Raw genomic sequence first — 24572 nt, 5'->3', positions numbered from 1 at the left:
GTTTTATTTGTTTTCACTTATGGTGTACGGTATTTAATATTTTCTGCTTACTAATAAAAAATCAAGTTGTCTCTATATTATCTCTCCTGCAAACCCTCTTGGTGTGTATAGACTTTCCATTGGGGTTACCCCACCGCATATTTTTTTTATTCCAGAATACCTATTATTCTTTATATTCAAGTGTGATAGTGTCACTTTAACTATGTATGAAATGAGGGTGAGCACATATTTTTTTTATTATTTATATAGCGCCATCACATTCCGTAGCGCTGTACAATGTACCAGGATATATAAAACCCACAAGGGAATTGTGCCCCAAAACATGATTCTGATTATTAGTAAAAAAAAATTGCTACATATCCTCTTGTCTCTGTCAGGTTTGGATCAGTGATAGCAAACCCTGACAGCTTTTGTTGGCAGTTCATATTAATCATTACTAAGTCATATGTTGCAAACACTTCCCAGCTCTGTTTGTCTGCTTTGGGCAAGTAAACATCAACAAGTCTAGTGGACAGAATGCCACAGTGTTTTTTTGTTGTTTTTTTCAGGAGAGTGGGACCAGTTCTATTCCCATAGTAACACCCCTTTTGACAAGCTGTTCCCAGCTTTCACAATTCCCCCAGTGTCCAGCCCTAAGCCAGGGCTGGGAGGGGCTGTGCTTTGTTCATTAGTTAGCTTTCTCTAACATTTCTGCAATGTCTGGGACAGTTTCACACAGTGCAGCCCAGCCTGTCAGCTGCCACTAAAATGCCTTCCTTGTACTGTGTGAGTCTGCTCACTCTCCACGTCCTCTGGGCCAGATTTCATTCTGTTGAATCAGAGACAAGGACCTATTATATTGGGATAGTGGAGGAGACTTGGGACTATGCCCCATCAGGAAAAAATCTCATCACAGGACAGGACATAGGCGAGGACAGGTAAGTGGTTACCTGGGTGCTATAAAGGCTGACTAAGTAATGCACAATATTCACAGCACAGCAGGGGGTCACATGGAACGTTGGCATTTTTAATTATTTGCATAAGGATGTTAATTTTGTATCAGTTAAGCATTTCACTGCTCTGTGAGAGGCATTTCACACTGCTGTCACTAGAATGATCACATTTCTGTTTTTATTTTATTTTATTTTATTTTATTTAGGGATTAAGATTGCAATCATTGCATGCAGGGCTTGGCTGAGAGTTTTTGTAGTTACTGTCCACACTATGTACGGTACTCTAAGTAAGGGCATCTTGAGTGTAAAATAATGACAAGGATAGAATGGGCTATCCCATTGTACAGCGCTACGGAATCTGATGGTGCTATATAAATAATAAAATAATAATAATATAGGAATGTAATAAAATATCTATCGCCCACTCTTAATAGAGCTTCTCACATGATGATGATGGCATGGTCTCATGCAGTGTGACAACGTAGTTAACACATTAGTGTGATTAGCACTATGTTGCAAAGTGATGTAAAGTATCTCCCTGCTCCAGTCTTCATTCTCCAGAGAAACACATTTTTCTGCCACTATGCTCTATATGTATACTACATGTTATTTGTGCATGTTGCAAGAGCAGCCTGGATGCCATTCTGGGCTACATGCAGATAAAGAGTTCAGCCAAATATTGGGGCCCACTTTGGGCACTAAAAAAATAAATAGAATGATATAACTTAGAGAGTTCTTTCAAAGTATTACTGTACTGCAGGACATACATGAAATTTGTGTTTTGACCCTAGGCAACGTGGTAGTGAATAAGTTACGTAAGTATTATTTCCCAATTAAAGTGGTTTCTCTCAGTATCAGTACTAAGTGATTTTATCCCATCTGTTTTTTCATTTATTTCAATTTATGCCTATGGAAAAACTGTACATTTCTCTTGAAACATCTGGATTTATATCTTTACACCCCTCTTGCGTATCCCACATCAGCTTTATATACGTAGTTATTGTACTTACGTATTTCCCCATGTTAACAGTCATGATGCAGCTGGATATACAATCGACTTGGAAAATTGTTTTCGGCAGAATCAATATCTTATCCGAATTTGGGGAGATCGCCAATATTGCCACATGTCCTAATCACGAAGCAACCGAAATGGGCAATGACGATTTACACTAGCAGCTGGGGGGCTAATAGTTTAACCCCTTAAGGACCAAACTTCTGGAATAAAAGGGAATCATGACATGTCAGACATGTCATGTGTCCTTAAGGGGTTAAAAGTGCCTGCAGGCTACCTATCCTCACTAATACACAAGTATGTCCCTTCCAGGGACCTAGGTTCTGCTGAAAACCTGCGTCTATGTGTGTCATGTATGTGCAGTGAGTGCTAGCTGTTCGTCATGTGTTTGTTGGCTGTGTGTGCAGAGAGTACTGACTGTATTATTATTATTGCCATTTATATAGCGCCATCAGATTCCGTACCGCTTACTTATGGTGTGTGCTTGGTGTGTATGTCATGTCTGGTATGTCCAGGCTGTATGTGATGTATGTGCTTGTGCTGGCTGTATGTTGTGTGTGCATTAACTGTATGTTATGTGTGTGTGTTGGCTGTATGTTACGTGTGTGTGTGTTAACTGTATGTTATGTGTGTGCGCTCCCTGTATGTGATATGTGATATGATGTGATTTTTATTTTAATAAGTGCAGATATCATTTAGAAATCACTTTTATCAATGAACTTCATGATACCCAGATGTCATGTGCAATCAGACAGCTGGTTACATTCTGGTTTGTTTAGCTCAGTGGTGCTAAACTCAAGAGACAGAAATTGCCCAGAGCACCTGCCTTCTATACACTTACTGTACTACAACTCAGTGAGAAATCAGATGGGGCAGACACAGAACGTCTGTACTGGGAGAAAGGGAAGGGGTTGCAGTATCTGCAGATACTGGGTCTGCAGCTATTGCAAGAAAAGGTTTAAAAGAAAAAATACAAAGCAAATTACATATATATACATTCTCTTTGGGGTATATCTTCGAAATTCTTAACTACTTGTTTATTTTACGTGTTTCTATCGTGAGGGGAATTTCTAACACGTGAATTGATCATTTGAATGCCATGTGCATTTGACACATATAAAGATGTATTGATTTTGAGACAATATATATGGAGACGCCTTTGATCTTCCAAAGAAAAAAAGTTAATTGCGTTCTTCCCAAATCCCTATGCATATTTCAACAAATGGAGGTTATTTAGTTACTGCAATGGCCATTAGATGGAAGCCCACACTGACTATTCACCTTGCTTCCTTGAGCTTCGGGCAAAGATATCTTTAATGAGACAGAGAGGGCTATTTTACTAAACCCCTACATACTTATTAACCCTTAATAAGGAACACATGGGATGGGCGGCAGCATTGTAACATAGCTGTGTGATACAAACGTGAATACAAAAACAAGTCCTGCGCTCAAACTCCTACTACTCTTGGGCCGCAGCAAAGACCATAGTACACAACAGCCCCAATACATACAATAAAAACCAAAGAAAAAAGTTACCTGCGCTCTTTCCCAAATCCCTATGCATATTTAAATAAATGGAGGTTATTTAGTAACTCCAATGACCATTAGATGGAAGCCCACCTGCCACGTCAAGGCCAACCTCCTAGGAGGCTCCTGCACTGACTTATCACCTTGCTTCCTTAAAATTCAGGCTCCTTTGATATCGCAGGATCCTCCGTAGACATTAGTGTTGTACTCTCATGCAGGAGCAGGAGTACAGCAGTGATGTGGGCTTCTGGTGAATGAAGCATTAGGTAAGTATGTTCCACCTCTACGCCATCTTACACCAAGCAGCAATGTCACCATCGGAGGTCTTTGCAAAATATGGTGACAGAGACATTTTACACGGGGAACCCTTTAAATAGAGAAAAAAAAATTTTTTTTAGATTGTAAGAGAAATTGCCCAGAATACCAGTGTAGGAAATGTTAGGAGGGTGTCTGGGAATGGGAGACAGCTGTCAGGCTTAGAGTTTTCTTCACGTTGACATTTTTTGGAATCTGCCCCTTCAAATTGAATGAGTGCTGTTTTCATTCTCCCTGTCTGTATCGCTAACCAAATGATTTCCAGATTTGGAATTCTCCCAGAGGGAGGGCACAGAGAGCACGGTGATTAAAGTGTAACTCTCCAACAATGTGACTGTAGTGTACACTGGGAGATATCTAAGAATTCCACGAAAAGTCATTTGTGCTAATGGAAAATACAGATTGTAATTAGTTTGTCAAAAGGAAACATCATGTCACTGAGTAGTATTGCTAAATTCTAAATTTCCATCCGAATGACAGAATTCTGGTAAATTCCCCTTTTGCTTGCCTGCTTTTTCTTTCGTAATATTTCTACAGTTATATGCGAAGTGCTAAATAAAACCCAGTATGGCTTCCTCCTTATAAATCCAGCTATTAAATTAAGCACTTTTAGAGTATAAATTAAACATAAAAATAAATTGTTGGGGGTTGGCAGAACCCCCAAATAACCATTGGAAAAAAAAATCAGGCACCTATTAAATAGTGACACCAGATGAATTGCCCCTCATTTTTCTAGCCTATTGTACATTTGGGGTGGAGGGCAATCATTCATTAGATACTGGGCTCTTTCTTTCGAAAGTGACTGGGCAGTCTATAGCAGGTTTTATTAGGATTCAAAATATTTAATTTGCTGTTAATGAACCTCAGTAAGCTTTATTTTTTTTTCCCCCTGTAGTGCACCCACACATATTGTTACTAATGGATAGATAGATAGGACTGTTCGGTGATACTTTGTGTATATAAAATCTATCATTCAGCCCCTACACATGGTTACCAGTCTGCCCATGACAGCTGGGTTCTACAGTTGTCGAGGGAGCCAATCTGTGCATTTCCATGCTCCTGCTGTCAGTTAAGCACTGCACAGACTTGTTTTCACGACTGCCTATGAAGAGATTTGGCTATCTCCACTAATGCACTCATAGACAGCAAAGCACTTCATATATCACCAGTCGTGTAGGCAATCACATAGCCCAGGTGTCTGGAGTATCCATTGAATGAGATAGGATTTCTAATACTATTGAGCAGTAAGCTGTGATTATTTTTCTTACTACAATGCATTACACTGCCACTAGTATGTTCTACATAAAAGTGCCAAAAGTCACCAAAAATAAAGTTTTTCAAAGCTGTATTGCGGAATATAGCATGAAAAATCGGATGCAATCATTCTCCCAGGTGCCCAAAATTTATGCAGAAGAATGTCTTCATATTAACTCGAGCTGATAGCTGCTGGAAATCTTTTCAGTGCCTCCTAAACCACCGTTGGGAGACACACTTGTAGAAGGAGCAGTTTCGTATTGTTGATCCTGCAAGGTATTATTACAATGGAATGTCCATTATCCTCAGCAGCTTAACAGAGGTTCCCCTTCAAAGAGGCCACAAGCTCTGAGTTTTCTTAAAAAGCCACTGATACTTTTGAAGTTTCATAACTATAGAATTATTATGAAATACTTTTTTTTTTACTAAATTCTAATGCAGACAGTGAGCAGTAGATGCTAATGGCACCTCACAAAGTCGCCCATAGGCAGCCAATTTGTTATCTTGTGTAGAAAAACAGAAAATAAGCGCTCACTACAAAAATACAAAGACGGGCAGCAGTAAATATGTGAGGATTCCCAAAACCTCACAGGCAATACAGATAATGGCAAACAGAGTGACAAACCGCGCCCAAAAGGGTGTGAAAGTGTACCACAATCTTATGTTAATATGAATACATATATTTACACATACTTCTATCAAACCGGTGTACACTGGTATTTGGTAGCTTTTAATAACCTTAAAAGAAAAAAAGAGGGACAACAAATAGTGCAATATGTAGCAATAGTTAAAATGTTTCTATAAGGTGTATAGAGGGCCAACTCACACTTTACTGAGCTACTAATTCAGTTTTACCTCTTGTGTGTTATCTTACTATTGCCTAAATCTCTAACCTCATCCACCCCATTGGTGCCCACGTAGTAACCATATTCTCTAGCCTTGTTCATCCCCTTCATATCCATGTACCAATCATGGTTTGTCATAAATAAGTAAACCCTTACTATAGAACTGTGCTTATTGTCACTCGTGTATAAATGACTTATTACCTTCTTATTAATACTAATAATATCAAACTATTATAATCAAAACTTGTGTTACCACAAGATCCAATTAAAAAAATCTCTTGAGAAATTACTCCGTGGCAAACTCCATAATTGGAGAAGTGTACTAATAATATCCCATTATACTTATTGTGATCAAAACAGTGTTATGAATATAGTGAATATATGTAAATCCATTAAATTGCACTTGTGCTTAATGCCATTCTTATATATAGTCAGTATACCACTTTCAAATACCCAACATAGATATGGTATGGAATTTACCGATCTCATATATAATTAAATATATCAGGAACAGAGAAGAATAGGGGAGAAAAAAGGCATCCTAACATAATATAAATGGCTGTATATTGTGGCGTATTTACATAACTACCAGCTTTATGCCATCCAGATTATTTAAGTTACAAACATTACCAGATACCCTTATCCATATATATTGCATTCTTATCTTTAAACATAACTCTTCTCACTATCTTCACAATTGATTATTGTAGGCTTCAGAGGCAAGGATAGAGAGAAGAGAAAAAAAAAAAGGAGTCTTTAACTTGTTCCAGATAGGTGATCGTTATTTGAACAGCTTAGTAAATAGTCATAGAATTGTTCCAGGTAGGTGGTCAGTAGTTTGAACAACTTAGTAGAAAGTCAATATTTTATTCCAGGTAGGTGGTCATTAATTGATTGATTTAAAAAGATAGCTATTGTAGATTCTAAGATTGAATTTTTTCTTGAGCCGCTGAAGCTTCTTTAAAGAGAAATTGTTGATTTTGAAAAAGTACCGATAGTGCTGTAGGAAAACTCCATCTATATTTAATTCCATGTTTCCTCAAAATGCCGGCACATTTTTTCCTTGCCAGTCGAGTCGCCAAAGAAAGATCTGAATATAACTTAATATCTTTATATTGGGGATCTGTTATGACTTTTTTTTTGCCGATTGTATGATTAAAGGGACACTGTAGGCACCCAGACCACTTCTGCCCATTGGAGTGGTCTGGGTGCCAACTCCCACTACCCTTAACCCTGCAAGTGTAATTATTGCAGTTTTTTTTAAACTGCAATAATTACCTTGCAGGGTTAAGTCCTCCCCTAGTGGCTGTCTATTAGACAGCCACTAGAGGGAACTTCCTGCTCTATAGCACAGGTTTTCTGTGCTAGAGCGTCGCTGGACGTCCTCACGCTGTGTGAGGACCTCCAGCGTCGCTCAATTCCCCATAGGAAAGCATTGAATATCGCTTTCAATGCTTTCCTATGGGGTGCGCTAATGCGCATGTGCGGCATTGCCGCGCATGCGCATTAGGTCTCCTCGGCCGGTGGGCGGGATCAGTCTTGCCCACCGCCCGACGTAGGCAGAAGGTGGAGCGGCGGGGGAGGAGCAGGCAGCGACGTGGGACATGTCGCTGCCTCAGGTAAGTCACTGAAGGGGTTTTCACCCCTTCAGCAACTGGGGATTGGGGGTTGAGAGGGAGAGGAATCCTGCAGTTCCAGGAAAACTGATTGTTTTCCTGGCACTGGAGATTCCCTTTAAGTTCTTAATATAGTTGTTGGAAAAACAGACAATGATGTCCCTAGGTATATCTGCCGACAAATTCTTTGGTCTATGTAATCTGTGATGTTGTTCAAATGGGAATTCTCCAAGTGGCAGATCCGGGATAGTATGAAATGTACCCTCGGCAGATAGTACATGTGGCTTAAGATGACAAAATATTACCAGTGATTGGAAAAAATAGCGCTGAAAGGCGGCACAGAGGCACTAATCCTAGCAGCAAAAAAATCAGACTTTCAGCACCCTATCCATAGAAACATGGCCCACCACACCAGACAGGACCCAAGGTGCAGACTGTGCAAAGAGGTCTCTGAGGCAATCCAGCACATAGTAGCTAAGATTTTAGCAGGATCTGCAAAGAGTGAGAGACACGAACAAGTTGCTGTGATTGTATACTGAAATATTTGCACAGAATTTTGGCTGGACCTACTTAAGTCCAGTTGGGAGGTGCCACTAATGGTACTTGAGGATGACAGAGCTAAGATATTGACAGACAAGCAAGTAGTTAAAATAAATCAGGTCCAGGCACTCAGGATTGCTGCAAAAAGGCAAGTTTATTGGACAAGCAAGTAGTGGCCAACCAACTCAACATTGTAGTAGTAGATAAGGAACGGAGGACTGCACTATTCAGTGACTATCAGAAGATCAAAACACCCACGTTGAGAGAGTGGCCTCAGCAGATTTCAGATGGTACATCTGAGATTGCTGTTCAGAAGAGTGCAGTTCCAGAAACAGCAAATCAGAAGTACATAGAACTCTAGTGTGTGTATGTGTTTATATATATATATATATATATATATATATATATATATATATACACACACCTTCCAACATTTCAATTGGACAAAGAGGGACACTTTCATTTTAGGAGTGTGGCCAGGGGTGGCGCTGTTCTGAGAAATTCTAGGAAATTCTAGAATAATATATCGTATTCACACAAACTGTTTTATAAACACATTCCTCGTAGTTTAAAGTCACATTACTGGGAGTATTATTGCCGTGGAGCTCTGTGATACACTCAGACACATTACCGGGAGTATTTTTGCTGTAGAGCTCTGTGATACACTCAGACACAACAACAATATATATTACTGCGCATGTTTTCTCGCTTTCAAAAATAGAATTGGTAATAATTTATTTTTATCAATTAACAAAATGAATGAACAGCAGAAAAATCAAATCAAATCAGTATTTGGTGTGACCAGCTTTTGCCTTCAAAACAGCATTGATTCGTTTAGGTACACTTGCGCACGGTTTTGTAAAGAACTCTGCAGTTAGGTTATTCCAAACATCTTGCAGAAATAAATACAGATCTTCTGTGGATTTAGGCAGCCGCTGTTGCTTTTATCTCTTCGTGTAATCTCGGACAGACTCGACGATGTTGAGGTCAGAGCCCGGTGGGGGACTAGACCATCTCCTCCAGGATTTACTGTTCTTCTTTATTTTGAAGGTAGTTCTACTTCATAATGACTTTGGCCGTATGTGTGGGGTCATTGCTATGCAATCGAAAAATGTCCAGTTAGATTGTACAGCTGTTGGTCAGATAGAATCTTACCCAACATGGTGAAAAAGTTTAATTAAATGTAATAAACTTTAAGTAAACGAGAAGTGATGACCGTTAAATCCTTAAATTGACCTTTGTTCTTTCTTTCTTTGTAATGCAGAACAGAAAATCTGCCTATATTGTGTAATGTCTCTGAAGGGCAGGGCTGCATCAGGCATCATAATTAATGTATATATATATATATATATTTCAGTATGTTGTTTGTCAATGTGTGTGTATATATTTATATATATATAGAGAGAGAGAGCTTAGAAAACATAGCTGACTTTTTCCAGTTCACCTATTATGGACTATAAGGTGAAATTCACTTGAATTTCCAATATTTTTTGGTACTTTGGAAGAAATAAAATCAAGCATTTTTAATATAAATTTGCAGTGTTTTGTTCATACCTGATATACATTTTTTAATAGTGGTAAGATCGAGGTGAAAGGAACAAATGGAGAACAGATAACAGAATACAGAGCATTCCATAAAAAGTGACCAAGTGACTGTTCCCTTTTAAAGTACAACTGTCGTAAAATTATCACTTTTAATTTTTTTTTTTAAAGTGTATCACATTTATTGGAACTAAAAGGGAAACTAGAGTGCTAGAAACACAAAGTTGTTCTAAAACAGTAAAAACCCTTTTGTCACCTGATTCCAGAGTTGATGTCCCTCTACGCTGGGTCAGGCTCCGCTTCTCCTCCGCAAAGACAGGGGGGACATGAGGTGCATGCGTGGCGAGTGCTGCTTTTGCATTGAATCAATGTTTCCTTATGGGATTTTAGACGGTGGATGTCCTCATGCAGACCCGGAAGCGCTTCTACTGACTGTCTGGTAGACAGCCACTAGAGACGGCAAGATATTTATTGCAATTTCTCAATAACTGCAATAATTACCACTGCATGGTTAAGGGGACTGGGGCACTGCGTCCATACCACTTCAATGAGCTTAGGTGGTCTGGGTGCCTATAGTGTTCCTTTAAGGGGACATGCATCATTTGACAATTATTGCTTTAAACAAGCAAGCAAATAATCTTAAACAAACAATTTTACATAAATATACAAACTAAAATAAAGAGTAGTTTGAAAAGTATGTAATTAACATTTTAAAACTCTCTCTGGCGTGTCTCTCAGTTACGATCCCCCCCTCCAGCCGTGTACCCCTCCTCTCACTCACACACTAATCCACCCATTTTAGTTTCACATGAATTTGCACAAGCCATGCTAAATGTATACTGTATACATACTGTATGTGTAAAAGTGTCTGTCTGTATGGTCAGGCGCTGAGGCCCTTTATCAGATCAGCGGACTGTGCCCCTCTTGGCTTTTCTTCTGCACAGCCAGCAGAGAGGGGAGGCAGAGAGGAAGAACAGCCCTAACCAACTCCTATCGTATCCAAATATTGCAGCATCTCCTTGCAACCACAGCCAGCCCCAGCCACACTCCAAATTTCAAATACCAGCACTGCACACATGTACACCTCCGCCTCCGAATGCATTTCTACACACGAATACACCACTGCATTTAAACCTCTAGCACTACACCCAAGTACCCTCCTGAATTCAAATGCCAACACTACAGCCAAACACAGCCGTGCATTCAAATGCCAACACTACAGCCAAACACACCCCTGCATTCAAATGCCAACATTACACTCATACACATACATGCAACATAATGCAATTTAAAATCATACATTTTACTAAAAATTTTTTAAAAAGGAGTCCTGCAATTATAATCTATTATATGCAAGATACACTCCACTCATAGTAAAACAATATATTACAAACACTATTCAGATCTCAGAGATCTTGGCCCCACTGGTCACTAAACCTGACGTTAGGCAGGCTCTGATTATAGAGATAATAATAACTCACAGGAGTGTATGAGTGGCTGAGAATCAGGAGGATTGAAGTTCACTACCAGCAGGATGTCCTAGTCAGCTCACCTTAAAATATTCCAGGAATCTGGATTGCGTAGTCTGCTCTTGGTCAGAGTTTTCCCAAGGGACTATTCAGTACACAATGCAGTGCAAGCCACATTCAAATATCTGGAGAAAACGATGTGGAAATTCCAGAACTATATCAATGGAATGCTATATCATTCTAATGAGTTTACTTTAATTATCCAAAAGGCAATTAAATGCATTTTCCACATGTCCCCACGGGTGCTAAATAAAGCAGTACCACAACAGCAGATACCTAACAAAGTCCTCAATATAATATTATTGGATAAGCGTTTTAAATTATTTAATATTTCTAGATAAGATTTTAAATTAATTTCATATTATGAAAAATATTTTAGTTTTGTAATATTTTTATATATTTGGATATATTGATATATATTTTATATAGGATATATCTTTTGATATTTTAATATTTAGAAAAAGAAAAAAAAACAGTTTAATGGTTATCAGAAAATATTAAATTATTTGAAAAGCTTATCCAACAATATTAAGTCGAGGCCAAAGATATACATTATCACAGGGTGCATGAAAGTGTTGTTTTGTTTGTTTTTGCTGGTATAGGATTACGTTTGTGTGAGTGTAGACGAGCAAGGAAACAGGCCACCAGAAGAACACGTCTGTCATTACTTAGAGCTCTCCAACTGAGTAGGAAATGGTTACTTTTTTTGTAAATATGTTTTTATTTATTTTCGTATAGGAAAAGTAAACATTGAGACTCGCAGGTCTCGCTTTTTAACCTTTAGTGTTAACTTTACACTTATAAATTCCGAAACTCGCAGGTTTCGTCACTTCTGCGTACAACATACTTTTGAGACGCGCAGGTCTCCCGTTTTTTAGTAGGTTTCATTTTGAGTGAGATTTTCCATTTATATTAACATCAGTAAGTTTGAGAATTCCATTGACTGTATTGTGTTGGGTTGGGAAATGCAGCTTACTGTAACTACCTAATATATACAGTGGGCTGTATAGGGGTACCTTGCTGTTCAGCATGTATTGGACTCGCAGGTCCATGATTAGGTGCTTCGCTTTTTGGCTCGCAGGCCTCAATTACAATATACGTTTCAAGGGGTAATTCCTGCGTGTTGTGTGTTGTTCGTGGGTTAGGTAGCTACCTTTTATTGTGTCTGTGTCAACTCTGCGGGTATCTGGTGGTTGGGGAGGGTGGGAGCTCATGCAGCTCCCTGCATCCGGGATCGGATCGTTCTACCCCTCCGGTGTTGTTGGGTATGTTGCCTGTCGCCCTTTTGTGAATCCCCTGCCCGATATGTCGTGCTTATGGAACAGTCATGCTTTCCTCATTCCCATTTAGACCCGTCTCCCTCCTGTACCTTTGGCCCTTCAAGTGGTCGGGGGCGCTCTTTCCCCCGTCTCTCCCTGTCGGTCGATTTGTCCTGTGCGGTGGGGTTGGGGTGTCCAGTCCGATGACGTGGAGGGTTTGGGGAAGGGGGGTAGGGTGTCAGGATCGGGTCAGGGATCCAACACGCAGAGTACAAAGAGTAGCAGATACGTATACCGGTCCTTAGAATGGCCGGACTTAACGTATAACTACAATAGAATGGTCAGAGACAAGCCGAGGTCGAGGGAACGAGAGGACAGGTAAGCGAGAGACAAGCCGAGTCAAGGATAACAGAAAGGCAGGAGAGTAAACAACAAAGCCGGGTCAGAACCAAAAGACAAGTGAATAACAAAGCACTGTGTGACTAGGCGGACTAGAACCACGACAGGGCAATGAGTGAATGAGAGAGCCACTGTTAAGTATCCTGGCTAGGGAGAGAAGACACGCCTCCGGCGAGTCCTGATTCGTCTCCCGAGATTTGAGTGACAGGACGTTCCGGGTTGGCGTCATGACGTCTACCTCCGGTCCTCCTGTTATAAAAGGAAGTGACTCCCTCGTGGCCGGCGTTAGCAAGACCGAGTGAACCGCGGGAGGCCGAGGAGACATGCCGTCCGGACGGATAAACTTCTAAGTCTCTACCTCTCTCAGAGGTAGAGACTTCAGGTACCCTGACAGTACCCCCCCTCTCAGATACGCCCACCGGGCGGAAGGAGCCGGGGCGAGATGGAAAGCGGGAGTGAAATGCCCTGCGAAGACGAGGAGCATGAACATCCTCTTGTGGTACCCAACTCCTCTCCTCAGGACCATATCCCTTCCAGTCAACTAAATATTGTACTCGCCCCCGGGAGACACGAGAATCAATAATGGAGTTAACCTCATATTCCTCCTGACCCTCCACCTGAACAGGGCGCGGAGGGGCGATTGTGGAGGAAAATCTGTTACAGATTTGAGGTTTCAGCAATGACACGTGAAAGGAGTTCGGGATGCGTAAAGTAGCTGGGAGAGCTAGACGATATGCCACTGGGTTAATTCGAGTCAAGATCCTGTAGGGACCAATATAACGAGGAGCGAATTTCATGGAAGGAACTTTAAGACGAATATTCCTAGTGCTCAACCACACTCTATCGCCTGGAACAAAATTCGGAGCCGCCCTTCTACGTTTGTCAGCATGTTTCTTAACCAGTACAGAATTGTGTAGAAGAATCTGTCGAGTCTGATCCCACAACTTCCTCAAATTGGCCACATGTACATCAACCGACGGCACTCCTTGGGAAGGAGAAACCGGGGGAAGAATAGATGGATGAAAGCCATAGTTCATGAAGAAGGGACTTGAATGCGTAGAGTCACAAACGAGATTGTTGTGCGCAAACTCCGCCCAAGGAATCAAACCGACCCAATCGTCCTGGTGTTCGGAAACAAAACAACGTAAGTATTGCTCAATCTTCTGGTTGGTTCGTTCAGCAGCTCCGTTAGACTGAGGATGATAGGCGGACGAAAAATTCAATTTGATGCCTAATTGAGAACAGAACGACCTCCAAAAACGTGAAACAAATTGGGAGCCTCTATCAGAAGTGATCTCCGAAGGAATCCCATGCAAGCGAAAAATCTCTTTAGCAAAGACTTCCGCCAATTCAGGGGAAGTCGGGAGTTTAGGCAAAGGTACGAAATGTGCCATCTTGGTAAACCTATCGACTACGGTGAGGATAACAGTGTGCTTTTTAGAAACAGGCAGATCCACAATAAAGTCCATTGCCACACAGGACCAAGGTTTGTCAGGAATTTCCAGAGGTTGTAGAAGGCCACAAGGAAGCGAATGCGGTAGTTTAGTTTTAGTACAGACCACACAAACCCCGATAAAATCCTTAATATCCTTCCGTAACGACGGCCACCAGAAATCCTTGGAAATCAAAGAATACGTCTTGCGAACACCCGGATGACCAGCCACCTTACTCTCGTGAAGACACTGTAAGAGCTCCAATTGGAGTTCAGGAGGAACGAAAAGTCTGGAAGCCGGAGTCAGTCTAGGTGCCAGATGATGCAAGTTCCTTATCTGATCAAGTAGCGGAGAATGAACTTTGAGAGTAGTGTTAGCGATAATGTTACACTTGGGTACTATAGAGGACAAAACCGGCTCAGATACGGCAGCAGGTTCATATTGGCGAGATAAGGCGTCGGCTTTAGAATTCTTAGAACCTGGCCTATATGTGAGTACGTAGTTGAAGTGAGTGAGAAATATGGACCAACGAACCTGTCTAGATGATAGTCGTTTAGCCTCTCCAATATAGGATAAGTTTTTATGATCTGTCAAAATAGTAACAGGATGCAAAGTACCCTCCAATAAATGTCTCCACTCCTTCAAGGCCATTATAACCGCTAGTAGTTCCCTGTCACCAATGTCATATCTGCTTTCAGTACCTGACAATTTTTTGGAAAAGTATCCACAAGGATGTAATGGTTTATCTACACCCAACCTTTGGGACAGAACAGCACCTATACCTGTCTCAGAAGCGTCAACTTCGAGTAGGAAAGGTAGAGTAGTATCAGGGTGAACTAAAATTGGTGCGGAAGCAAACAGCTCCTTGAGTGTCTTAAAAGCCAGAAGTGCTTCAGTAGACCAATTCTTAGTCTCAGCCCCTTGTTTGGTCATATTGGTGATGGGAGCAATGATAGAGGAGTATCCCTTAATGAAACGTCTGTAGTAATTAGAGAAACCAATGAATCTCTGGATAGCCTTGAGACCCTTAGGTAAAGGCCACTCTAATATGGATTGGAGCTTCTCCGGGTCCATTTCAAACCCTTCCCCAGAAATCACATAACCAAGAAAGGTAGTTTGGGATTGGTCAAAGCTGCATTTCTCTAGTTTGCAGTATAAGCCATGCTGAAGAAGTTTGTGTAAAACCCTTCTGACTTGTCTGTGGTGAGTCTCAATATCCCTGGAATGTATAAGTATATCATCAAGGTATACAATCACACAGTCATCTTGAAACTCCCTAAGAACCTCATTAATAAGGTCCTGAAATACCGCCGGAGCATTGCAGAGACCAAAAGGCATTACAGTATACTCATAGTGCCCATATCGAGTATTGAATGCAGTTTTCCACTCGTCACCGTCGTGGATTCTCACCAAATTATAAGCACCTCTAAGGTCTAACTTAGTGAAAATTTTAGAACTTTTTAATCGATCAAAAAGCTCGGTGATCAAGGGAATCGGATATACATTTCTGATGGTTATCTTGTTAAGGCCTCGGTAGTCAATGCAAGGTCTTAAAGAACCATCCTTCTTTTTAACAAAAAAGAATCCAGCCCCAGCAGGAGAGGAGGATCTTCTAATGAACCCCTTGTCTAGGTTTTCACGAATATACTCTTCTAGAACTAAGTTTTCATTCGTAGACAAAGGGTATACATGACCCCTGGGGGGCATGGTACCAGAAAGTAAATTAATTTTGCAATCAAAAGGCCTATGTGGTGGTAAGGTATCAGCCTTTCTTTTGTCAAATACTGCCTTTAAATCTTGATACAAGGACGGTATCTGTACTTTGGTAGAGTCAGTAGCGTTATTAAGTGAGTTGACACTACAAAGAGGGGACACTTTCTTTAAACAATTCTCTTGACAATTCTGACCCCACGAAACTATTTCCCCTGATCTCCAATCTATAACGGGGTTATGTCTCTTAAGCCAGGAGTATCCCAGGACTATGGGAACAGAAGGGGATGAAATGAGTAGTAGGGATATTTCCTCCTTGTGTAGAATACCAGTAGTTAAGTAAAGAGGTGTGGTCTCCCGGAAAATCACAGGCTCAACTAAAGGTCTACCATCAATGGCTTCAACAGCCAAGGGTGTCTTCCTTAACTGGGATGGGATAGTGTGTTTGGTGAGAAACTTTTGGTCGATAAAACTCTCAGCAGCGCCGGAGTCTATCAATGCCATAGTCTCTAAAGTTCCCTTCTCCCAAGTTAAAGAGACCGGTAATAGGAGTCTATGTTCTTTGTAGTTATGAGTAGAGGACAAAATCGAAACACCCAAGGCCTGTCCTCTAGAGAAACTTAGGTGCGAGCGTTTCCCGGACGGCTGGGACAGCTCAAACGTACATGACCTCTGGCCCCACAGTACATACACAGTCCCTCTCTTCTCCTGTACTGTCTCTCCTCCTCTGAGAGACGAGTAAGGCCTAACTGCATAGGTTCTGAAACCTGTGGATTTTTGGTTTCAGAAATTTGAAATGATGGTGCTAGTCTAGAGGAAGATTTAGCGGTTCTATCTCGAGTATTCTGTCTCTCCCTTAGACGTTCGTCAATACGAGAGATAAAGGAAATTAAGTCCTCCAGGTTCTCGGGAAGCTCTCTTGTCGCTACCTCATCAAGTATTACATCAGATAATCCATTTAAGAATACGTCTATATAGGCCTGTTCATTCCATTTTACCTCTGCCGCCAAAGACCTGAACTCTAGTGCATAATCCACAAGTGTTTGGTTGTCTTGTCTAAGGCGCAACAGTAATCTGGCTGCATTGGCCTTCCTGCCAGGAGGGTCAAAAGTTATTTTAAAAGCAGCTACAAAGGAATTATAGTTATAGACTAATGGATTATCATTCTCCCACAACGGATTAGCCCATCTCAGAGCTTTCTCAATGAGTAAGGTAATAATAAATCCCACTTTTGCCCTATCAGTAGGGTATGAACGGGGCTGTAGCTCGAAATGAATACTGATCTGATTCAAAAAGCCACGACACCTCTCAGGAGAACCAGCATAACGTACAGGTGGGGTAACTCGGGAAGAAGCACCTACAGTAGCTACCTCTAACCCCGAACCCACAGAAGAAGCAGACGTATTACGCATCTCCTCAGGTGGATTAATAGGGCGAGACAGCAGCGCCTGTAGTGCTAGAGCCATCTGATCCATCCTATGATCCATGGCGTCAAACCTAGGATCAGGAGAACCAAGCTGACAATTTGTACCTGCAGGATCCATGGTCCTGTCGTAATGTCAGGATCGGGTCAGGGATCCAACACGCAGAGTACAAAGAGTAGCAGATACGTATACCGGTCCTTAGAATGGCCGGACTTAACGTATAACTACAATAGAATGGTCAGAGACAAGCCGAGGTCGAGGGAACGAGAGGACAGGTAAGCGAGAGACAAGCCGAGTCAAGGATAACAGAAAGGCAGGAGAGTAAACAACAAAGCCGGGTCAGAACCAAAAGACAAGTGAATAACAAAGCACTGTGTGACTAGGCGGACTAGAACCACGACAGGGCAATGAGTGAATGAGAGAGCCACTGTTAAGTATCCTGGCTAGGGAGAGAAGACACGCCTCCGGCGAGTCCTGATTCGTCTCCCGAGATTTGAGTGACAGGACGTTCCGGGTTGGCGTCATGACGTCTACCTCCGGTCCTCCTGTTATAAAAGGAAGTGACTCCCTCGCGGCCGGCGTTAGCAAGACCGAGTGAACCGCGGGAGGCCGAGGAGACATGCCGTCCGGACGGATAAACTTCTAAGTCTCTACCTCTCTCAGAGGTAGAGACTTCAGGTACCCTGACATAGGGATGGTGGAAGGCGTCTTGAATGGTAAGTTGTCTATAGACGACTGGGAGTTGTTCAGTCGACTAGAAGTCTAGTGGTCGGTGTCAGGTTGGTAGTCTTGTCGGAGCTTACGTTGGAAGTCTTCCCTTCCTGTCTCTAGGATCCATCGTGTCCATATGTCAGTGTAAATTGTTGGGTTTGTCGTGGTCGTCAGGGTCAGCTCTTCTATAGCTCTGAGTCCCTCCATTTGGTTGAACCAGGTTAGTAGTGAGGGGGTTTTCTTCTGCTTCCATAATTGGGGAAGGACCTGTTTTGCTATGTTTAATATTCTAATGGTCATAGATTTTTTGTACCGCGATCTGGATATAGTGGTATGGTGGAGTAACATTGCCGCCGGTTCCAGGAGGGGGGGGTGCATCGGAGAACATCTCCAGAACTTTGTGGATCCCCTCCCAGTACGGTCTGATTAATTCGCAGTCCCACCAGATGTGTCTTGCTGTACCTACGTCTTTTTCGCACCTCCAGCAGAGGTCGGGTGGGTCGGGTCTATGGCATGGAGGATGTGTGGCGTCCTGTACCAGTTTGTCAATATCTTATAGGCCGTCTCCTGTGTCTTGCTATGTACTGAGCAGTGGTGAGTGAGGTAGCATATGGTGTCCCACTCCGTGTCTGAGAATGTGGTGGTCAGTGCCGTCTCCCATCTGCCCATGAATTGGGGCGTCTCCTGTGGTGTCTCAGCTTGGAGCATGGAGTATAGTAGGGATATGCCGTGTGGGGTTGGGGTTGGTTGCATGCAAATCTTTTCAAATGTGGTAGGGCTCCTGGTGAGCGCTGACCCCTGGGGCAGAGTGAGGACAAAGTTCTTGAGTTGGGTATATTTGAATTGGTGCATGAATGAGGGGGTAGTGTCTCCTATCATGTCCTGTAACGGTTTGCATTTCCCGTCTCGCATTATGTGGTGTAGGCGCGGCGTGGGGATTGGGAGGATGTGTCGAAATGCTCGTGGGTCTAGGCCAGGTGGGCAGGCCTCGTTATGGGTTAACGGGGTTAAGGGAGATGGGTACGGCGCTAGTCCCCTTTGCTTCGCGGTCCGTCGCCACACCTCCAGGGTGTGTCTCGTGTATATTGACATTTCCTGGCTATCGGTGCTCTCCTTCCTCCAGGGAATCCCGGATATCGGCTTACCTGCCTCCGCCTCCTCCGCTGTCTTCCATAGTTTAGAGACTCCCTCTTTCGACCATTCCATTACCCTTTGTAAGTGTGTGGTGACATAATAAAGATGAAAGTCCGGTAGGGCCAGCCCTCCCTTGTTTTTGGGTTGCATCAGGGTAGCGAGTTTGAGTCTGGGCCTCCCCCCGTTCCATATATATCTAGTCATCGCGGAGTTAAGTGTGGTGAAAAACGTTTTAGGTATAGTTATTGGGATAGCCTGTAGGAGATAGAGGAGTCGCTGGAGGAAATTCATTTTAATGACCTGGATACGTCCCAACCACGATATGTGTGGGTACGACCAGTCTCTCATGTCAGTTTGGAATGTTTTAAGCATGTCTGCGAAGTTCTCCCTAAATAAATCACTGCTCTTCCTCGTTAGCCAGATGCCTAGGTATCTTATCTTACTGTCCGCCCAGTGGAATGGGAAGCTATGGCGTAACGATTCGGCTCATTTGGTCGGTATGCTAATATTAAGGATGAAGGATTTGGAGTTGTTAATTTTCAGGTTGGAGACCTCTCCGAACACTTGGAGTTCTTTTATGATATTAGGGAGTGTGATTTCCGGGTTGGAGACTATGAACAGGAGGTCATCTGCGAACGCGGCTACCTTATGGTGTGTTTTATCTATTTCACGCCCGGTTATGTCCCTGTTTTGTCTGATGTGGGTTAGGAAAGGTTCCGGGCCAGTATGAATAGCAGCGGTGATAGGGGGCAACCCTGCCGGGTGCCGTTACATATGGGGAATGGGTCTGTAAGTGCTCCATTGACTAGGACCTGGGCTGTTGGCTCCGAATAAAGTGCCTCTACCCATCTCCGGATATATGGTCCAATCCCCAGGTGTGATAAGGTTTCGAATAGGAACGTCCATCGGACCCTGTCGAACGCCTTCTCCGCGTCTGTAGACAGCAGGAGAAGGCCCCTCTCTTGTCCTCTTTTTCCATGCATGAGGGTCAGTGTCCGAATTGTGTTGTCCCTCGCCTCCCTACCCCCCACAAATCCCACCTGGTCTGGGTGGACCAGTGAGGGGATGTGTTGTGTGAGCCGCGTTGCTAGGATTTTGGCCATGAGTTTAATATCGCAATTTATGAGCGAGATGGGCCTGTAGTTCCCGCAATATTTCCCATCCTTACCCTCCTTAGGGATAACATTGATATGAGCCGTTAAGGCTTGTTTGGGTATTCGTTGCCCTTCCCTAATTGCGTTGAACGCCTCTACCATTGGGGGATATAGATGTTCTGAGTAGGTTTTGTAGTATACTGTCGGGAGTCCGTCCGGGCCCGGGCTTTTACCCTGTTTCGTGCGTTTGACAGCGAGCGCTATTTCCTCTATTGTGATAGGTTCGTCTATCAATGCAGCCGTCTCCCTATCTGGGGTTGGCATTGGAAATTTAGCGAGGTAAGTCCGTATAGAGTCTTGCAGTCGCGATTTCGCTGCTTCGGTCTGCGGTTGCGGTATGGTGTATAGGTCTGAGTAGTATGTTCGTATCGTCGTCATTATATCTGTCGGGAGTCGGTGCAGTGTCCCGTGTTTGTCTCTGATTTTTTCAATGTATGTTTGTTGTCTCCGCTTGTTCAGCATCCTGGCTAGTAATTTGCCACTCTTATTCCCATGAAGGGCAAAGAAGGCTTTATGTCTGGTTGCGTCCCTGTAATGTTTGGAGTGCAATAGCGTGGTAAGGTCCCGTCTCAGTTGTAGTAGTTGGGTCTGTCGTGTGTTTGTCTGTGTATGTTTGTTTAACTCCTCTAGTTTGTGTATGTCAGCCAGAATCTCCAATAGGCGGGCTTCGGATTGTCTCTTCAAGATCGCCCCCTGTTGGATGCCATGGCCTCTTAACACGCTCTTGTGTGCCTCCCATCTAATCATTGGCGATGTCTGGTCTGAGGTGTTAAGTTCAAAGTATTCTTTGATCGCCTCTCCTATGGAGGCTTTGGTGTCTATTTTAGAGAGTAGATATTCATTGAGGCGCCATTTGGTGATGGTGGGGCGAAAGAGGTTAGATTTTAGTGTCAGTGTGACCGGGGCGTGATCCGACCACGTCGCCTCGCCTATGTTCACGTCGGTTACCAAGGGTAGGTTATGGTGTGTTACATAGAGGTGATCAATTCGGGAGTAGGAGTTGTGGGGGTAGGAGTAAAATGTGTAGTCCCTAACGTCCGGATGGTGGGCTCTCCAGCTGTCTATGAGTCGGTGTTTGCGGAGTAAGAATTTTATATTTTGAAGTTGGTATGAGGGGGCCTGTGAGGTGCCTGAGGAGCAGTCCCATGTGGGGTCAAGTGCTATGTTAAAGTCCCCTCCCAGAATGAGTATCCCTTCTGTGAAGTCCTGGAGTTTGCGTAGCGTGTGGTTAAGAAAGCGGTAGTGGTGTTTGTTCGGGGCATATACATTCGCAAATGTGTACGATTGGTTCGCAATTTTCCCTTTGAGGAATATATACCTGCCCTCTCTGTCCAACCTGCATCCCCCCTCCTGGAACGGCACCGTTTTGTGGAGGAGAATGGCTGTCCCCCTGGATTTACCACCATTATAGTCGCTGTAGTATCCGTGTGGGTAATGGTGATTGGTCATTTTGGGTCTAGCTCCCTCCCTGAGGTGCGTCTCTTGGATCATTATTATGGAGGCTTTGCGTCGGTGGAAGTCTCTCAGTGCACCTGATTGTTTTTCTGGTTTATTCAGTCCTTTGGCGTTAATCGTTAGAATAGTAAGGGGTTTGGGTGTTAGCGCCATGTCGTCTGGGTATTGTAACTGGGGTTACCTTAATCGTCTCTGTCCGGTGGCGGTCTCTTCTGAGGGTGGGCAGGTTATACCGGTCGGGGGAGAGTGTCCGTCGTCTGTCTCGGGGGTCAGGAGTAGACAGGTCGTGAGAAGAAGGTCTAGATAGTGCGAAGTGGGGGGTTGTGGTAACCTACCCCAATGTCCGTCGCTAGTCTGCGTCGGTGGAGGCACAGGCGTCGGGGAGCGGTGTCTCACGCTACCACCGGTGGTTTGCGTGGTTCGCTCACCTGTATGGTGACGCCTCTGCCTGTGGGTGCGTCGGAAGGACGTCCAGATGTACCTGTCAGTATGGGATAGTTCTGGTCCAATACCGTCAGGGATTCCTATTGTCCTCGGGGTGTGTCGGACTGTGTCCCGTTTTGTCCCTACTCGGCTCTGTGGAATGGTGTATGATTTGATGCATTGTGTTTCCTCGCCTTGGTGTACGTTGGCCCGAAGGCCGGCATGGGTGTGCGTAAATCGGGTTATGGGTGTGTCTCTGTTTGGTAGCAGATCATAACATAACATAAGCATCAACATGCAATAACATTCTATCAACGTATGACAGCATAACTAGTATTAAACAATAAAGCAAGTGACAGTTACCGCCCTCCCCCATCCCGAGTGTCTCATTCCCCCTACTACACGCTTACTTCCCATGAAGAGACTCAGGCCTCGTGTGTCTCTGGCTCCATCCTCTCCACTCCCTCGTGGGTGCTGGACCCCACCCGGGTGGGCCCCCCCGGCGCTGCCCCCCCGCCTGCTCCCCTAGGTTCGTCACAGGTCGGGTAGCCTCGGCGGCCGGGCCCAGCCAGGCGGTCATCCCCCCACCCTTCCTATGTGCTCGTCATGTGCATTTGCCACGAGGCTCGGCCAGTGTGCGGGTTCCCCCTATGCGTGTCCTGTTCCCCGTCGTAGACGGTGGGTATGATGTCCAGGCAAGTCCAGGCAAGTGTCTAGTGGGACCGCCGACTTGGCGGAATACTTGCGGTTTGCTGGGTGCTCAGTGTCTCTTTAATTGGTCCATAGAGTCTTGCGTGCGGTATCTCGTGGGGTGTCTGTGCGGGAGGTGGTGTAGTCCATAGGTGAGAGCCCGTGATGCGCCGGGAGGGCGTTCTGTGTGCTGGGCCTTAGACGTTAGCGCCCGATGGGCGAGTAGCCTGTTGTCGGGTTCTCCTCGTTCTAGGGGCTTGTACTGGTTGTTGCTGCGGATCTGTCTGGAAGGCATAGAATGTCATCGGGTCCGGCCATGACATTGGAATTGGTGGTAGTTGTAGTTCCTTTTGTAGGTCGGCAAGATCCTCTCCGTTTTTCACGTTGAATGGTCCGTTAGCTGTGGTGACCTGTAGGCCTGTTGGAAAGTTCCAGCGGTATCTGAACTTGTTGGCTTGTAATGTCCTAGTGAGCGGGCGTAGTGCCCTGCGGTACGCCAGCGTTGCCGGTGACAGGTCCGGGTATAGTTGGATTTCCACCCCGTTGAGTAGGATTTGTTTAGTGTCTCTCGCCTTACGGAGTATATCTTCTTTCGTTTGAAAGTGGGCGAGACAGCATATTACATCTCTAGGCGGGGAGTCTGGCGGGCCACGCGGTCGAAGGGCCCTGTGCGCCCTAACAAATTCAATGTGCGTGGTTTTCGGCCTGTTTAAGAGGTCGTTGAACAGCTCTGTAAGAATGTCTCTTATGGAAGTGACCTGATCCTTTTCTTCAGGCAGGCCCCTTATTCTTAGGTTATGTCTACGTCCCCTATTATCTAGGTCTTCAAGGTGCAGCGCCATTTGCCGGAGTTGTGTCTCTTGGCGCCTTATTACACCTGTATTTGCAGCCTGAGCCGTTGTCATGTGGTCGCAATCCGCCTCCAGTTGTGCTAACTTAGTCTGCATACCTTGCATGTCTTCTCGGAGAGCGTGCAGTTCACCCGTGATACTTTGCTGTAGTGCAGCATTTGCCTCCTTTAAGTCTGCCTTTGTGGGCAGATTATTGATCAGGGCCACCCAATCTGGTTGCGGGGAGCATGTAGGATCCCGTGTGGGTTCTTCCGGCTGCCTCTCCAGCGGGGATGCTGGCGTGGAGAGGTCGGAGGCCTCTGTGTCTCTTGAGGCCTGTGCGGCGTGTTCCGCCGGCGCCGTGAGAAATTGGCGCATACCCGCCGGTTGGGATCCCCGCGGGGTGTTAGCTGCGTGGGCGGCCTGTGTGGCCCGATGTGTTTTCCCCATGTTGCCGGGTGTAGGTGCCGGTTCGGCGAGTTTTTGCGGAGAGCCTGGCGGGAGCTCGCGGGTTACGCCGCCATCTTGTCCGGCGTCCAAGCCACGCCCCCGGAAATGGTTACTTTAAACCTATTACTGCTTGGTTTCGTGGTGTACCTCAAATAATAGACATCTAATTCACATTACCAACGTTCTGCAAGGACTCGTTCAGCTCTCCAGATTCAGCTCTCGAGCTTGTAGCCAACACCAAGGTCAAACTCAAAGAGCTTGAATAGGAAGCACACTATTTGGAGGAGCTCTACCTTAATTAAAAGGACAGGGTCATCTATAGTGCTGAGGTGGAAAGCAGGCATCTCAGCAACGTTCATTGTCTAAGGGATTTGCCCACTGCACATCC

The 24572-nt window shown here is 44.2% G+C and overlaps 1 protein-coding gene across 1 annotated transcript in view; it reads left to right on the top strand.

Moving 5' to 3' along the window:
• The first annotated feature begins 681 nt into the window (after nt 1-681).
• The window catches only part of HEPHL1 (hephaestin like 1), a 74768-nt gene continuing 50877 nt past the window's right edge, over nt 682-24572 (top strand). Inside the window, exon 1 of the mRNA XM_063430695.1 lies at nt 682-917. Within this exon, the coding sequence (XP_063286765.1) occupies nt 748-917 (170 nt within the window). The 5' untranslated portion in view covers nt 682-747. The remainder of the gene's footprint in view (nt 918-24572) is intronic.

Source organism: Pelobates fuscus, chromosome 1 (genome assembly GCF_036172605.1).
Source record: "Pelobates fuscus isolate aPelFus1 chromosome 1, aPelFus1.pri, whole genome shotgun sequence".
Classification (NCBI taxonomy): Eukaryota; Metazoa; Chordata; class Amphibia; order Anura; family Pelobatidae; genus Pelobates; species Pelobates fuscus.
Note: the sequence above shows the minus strand (reverse complement) of the source record. Positions and strands in the feature narration are given on the sequence as shown.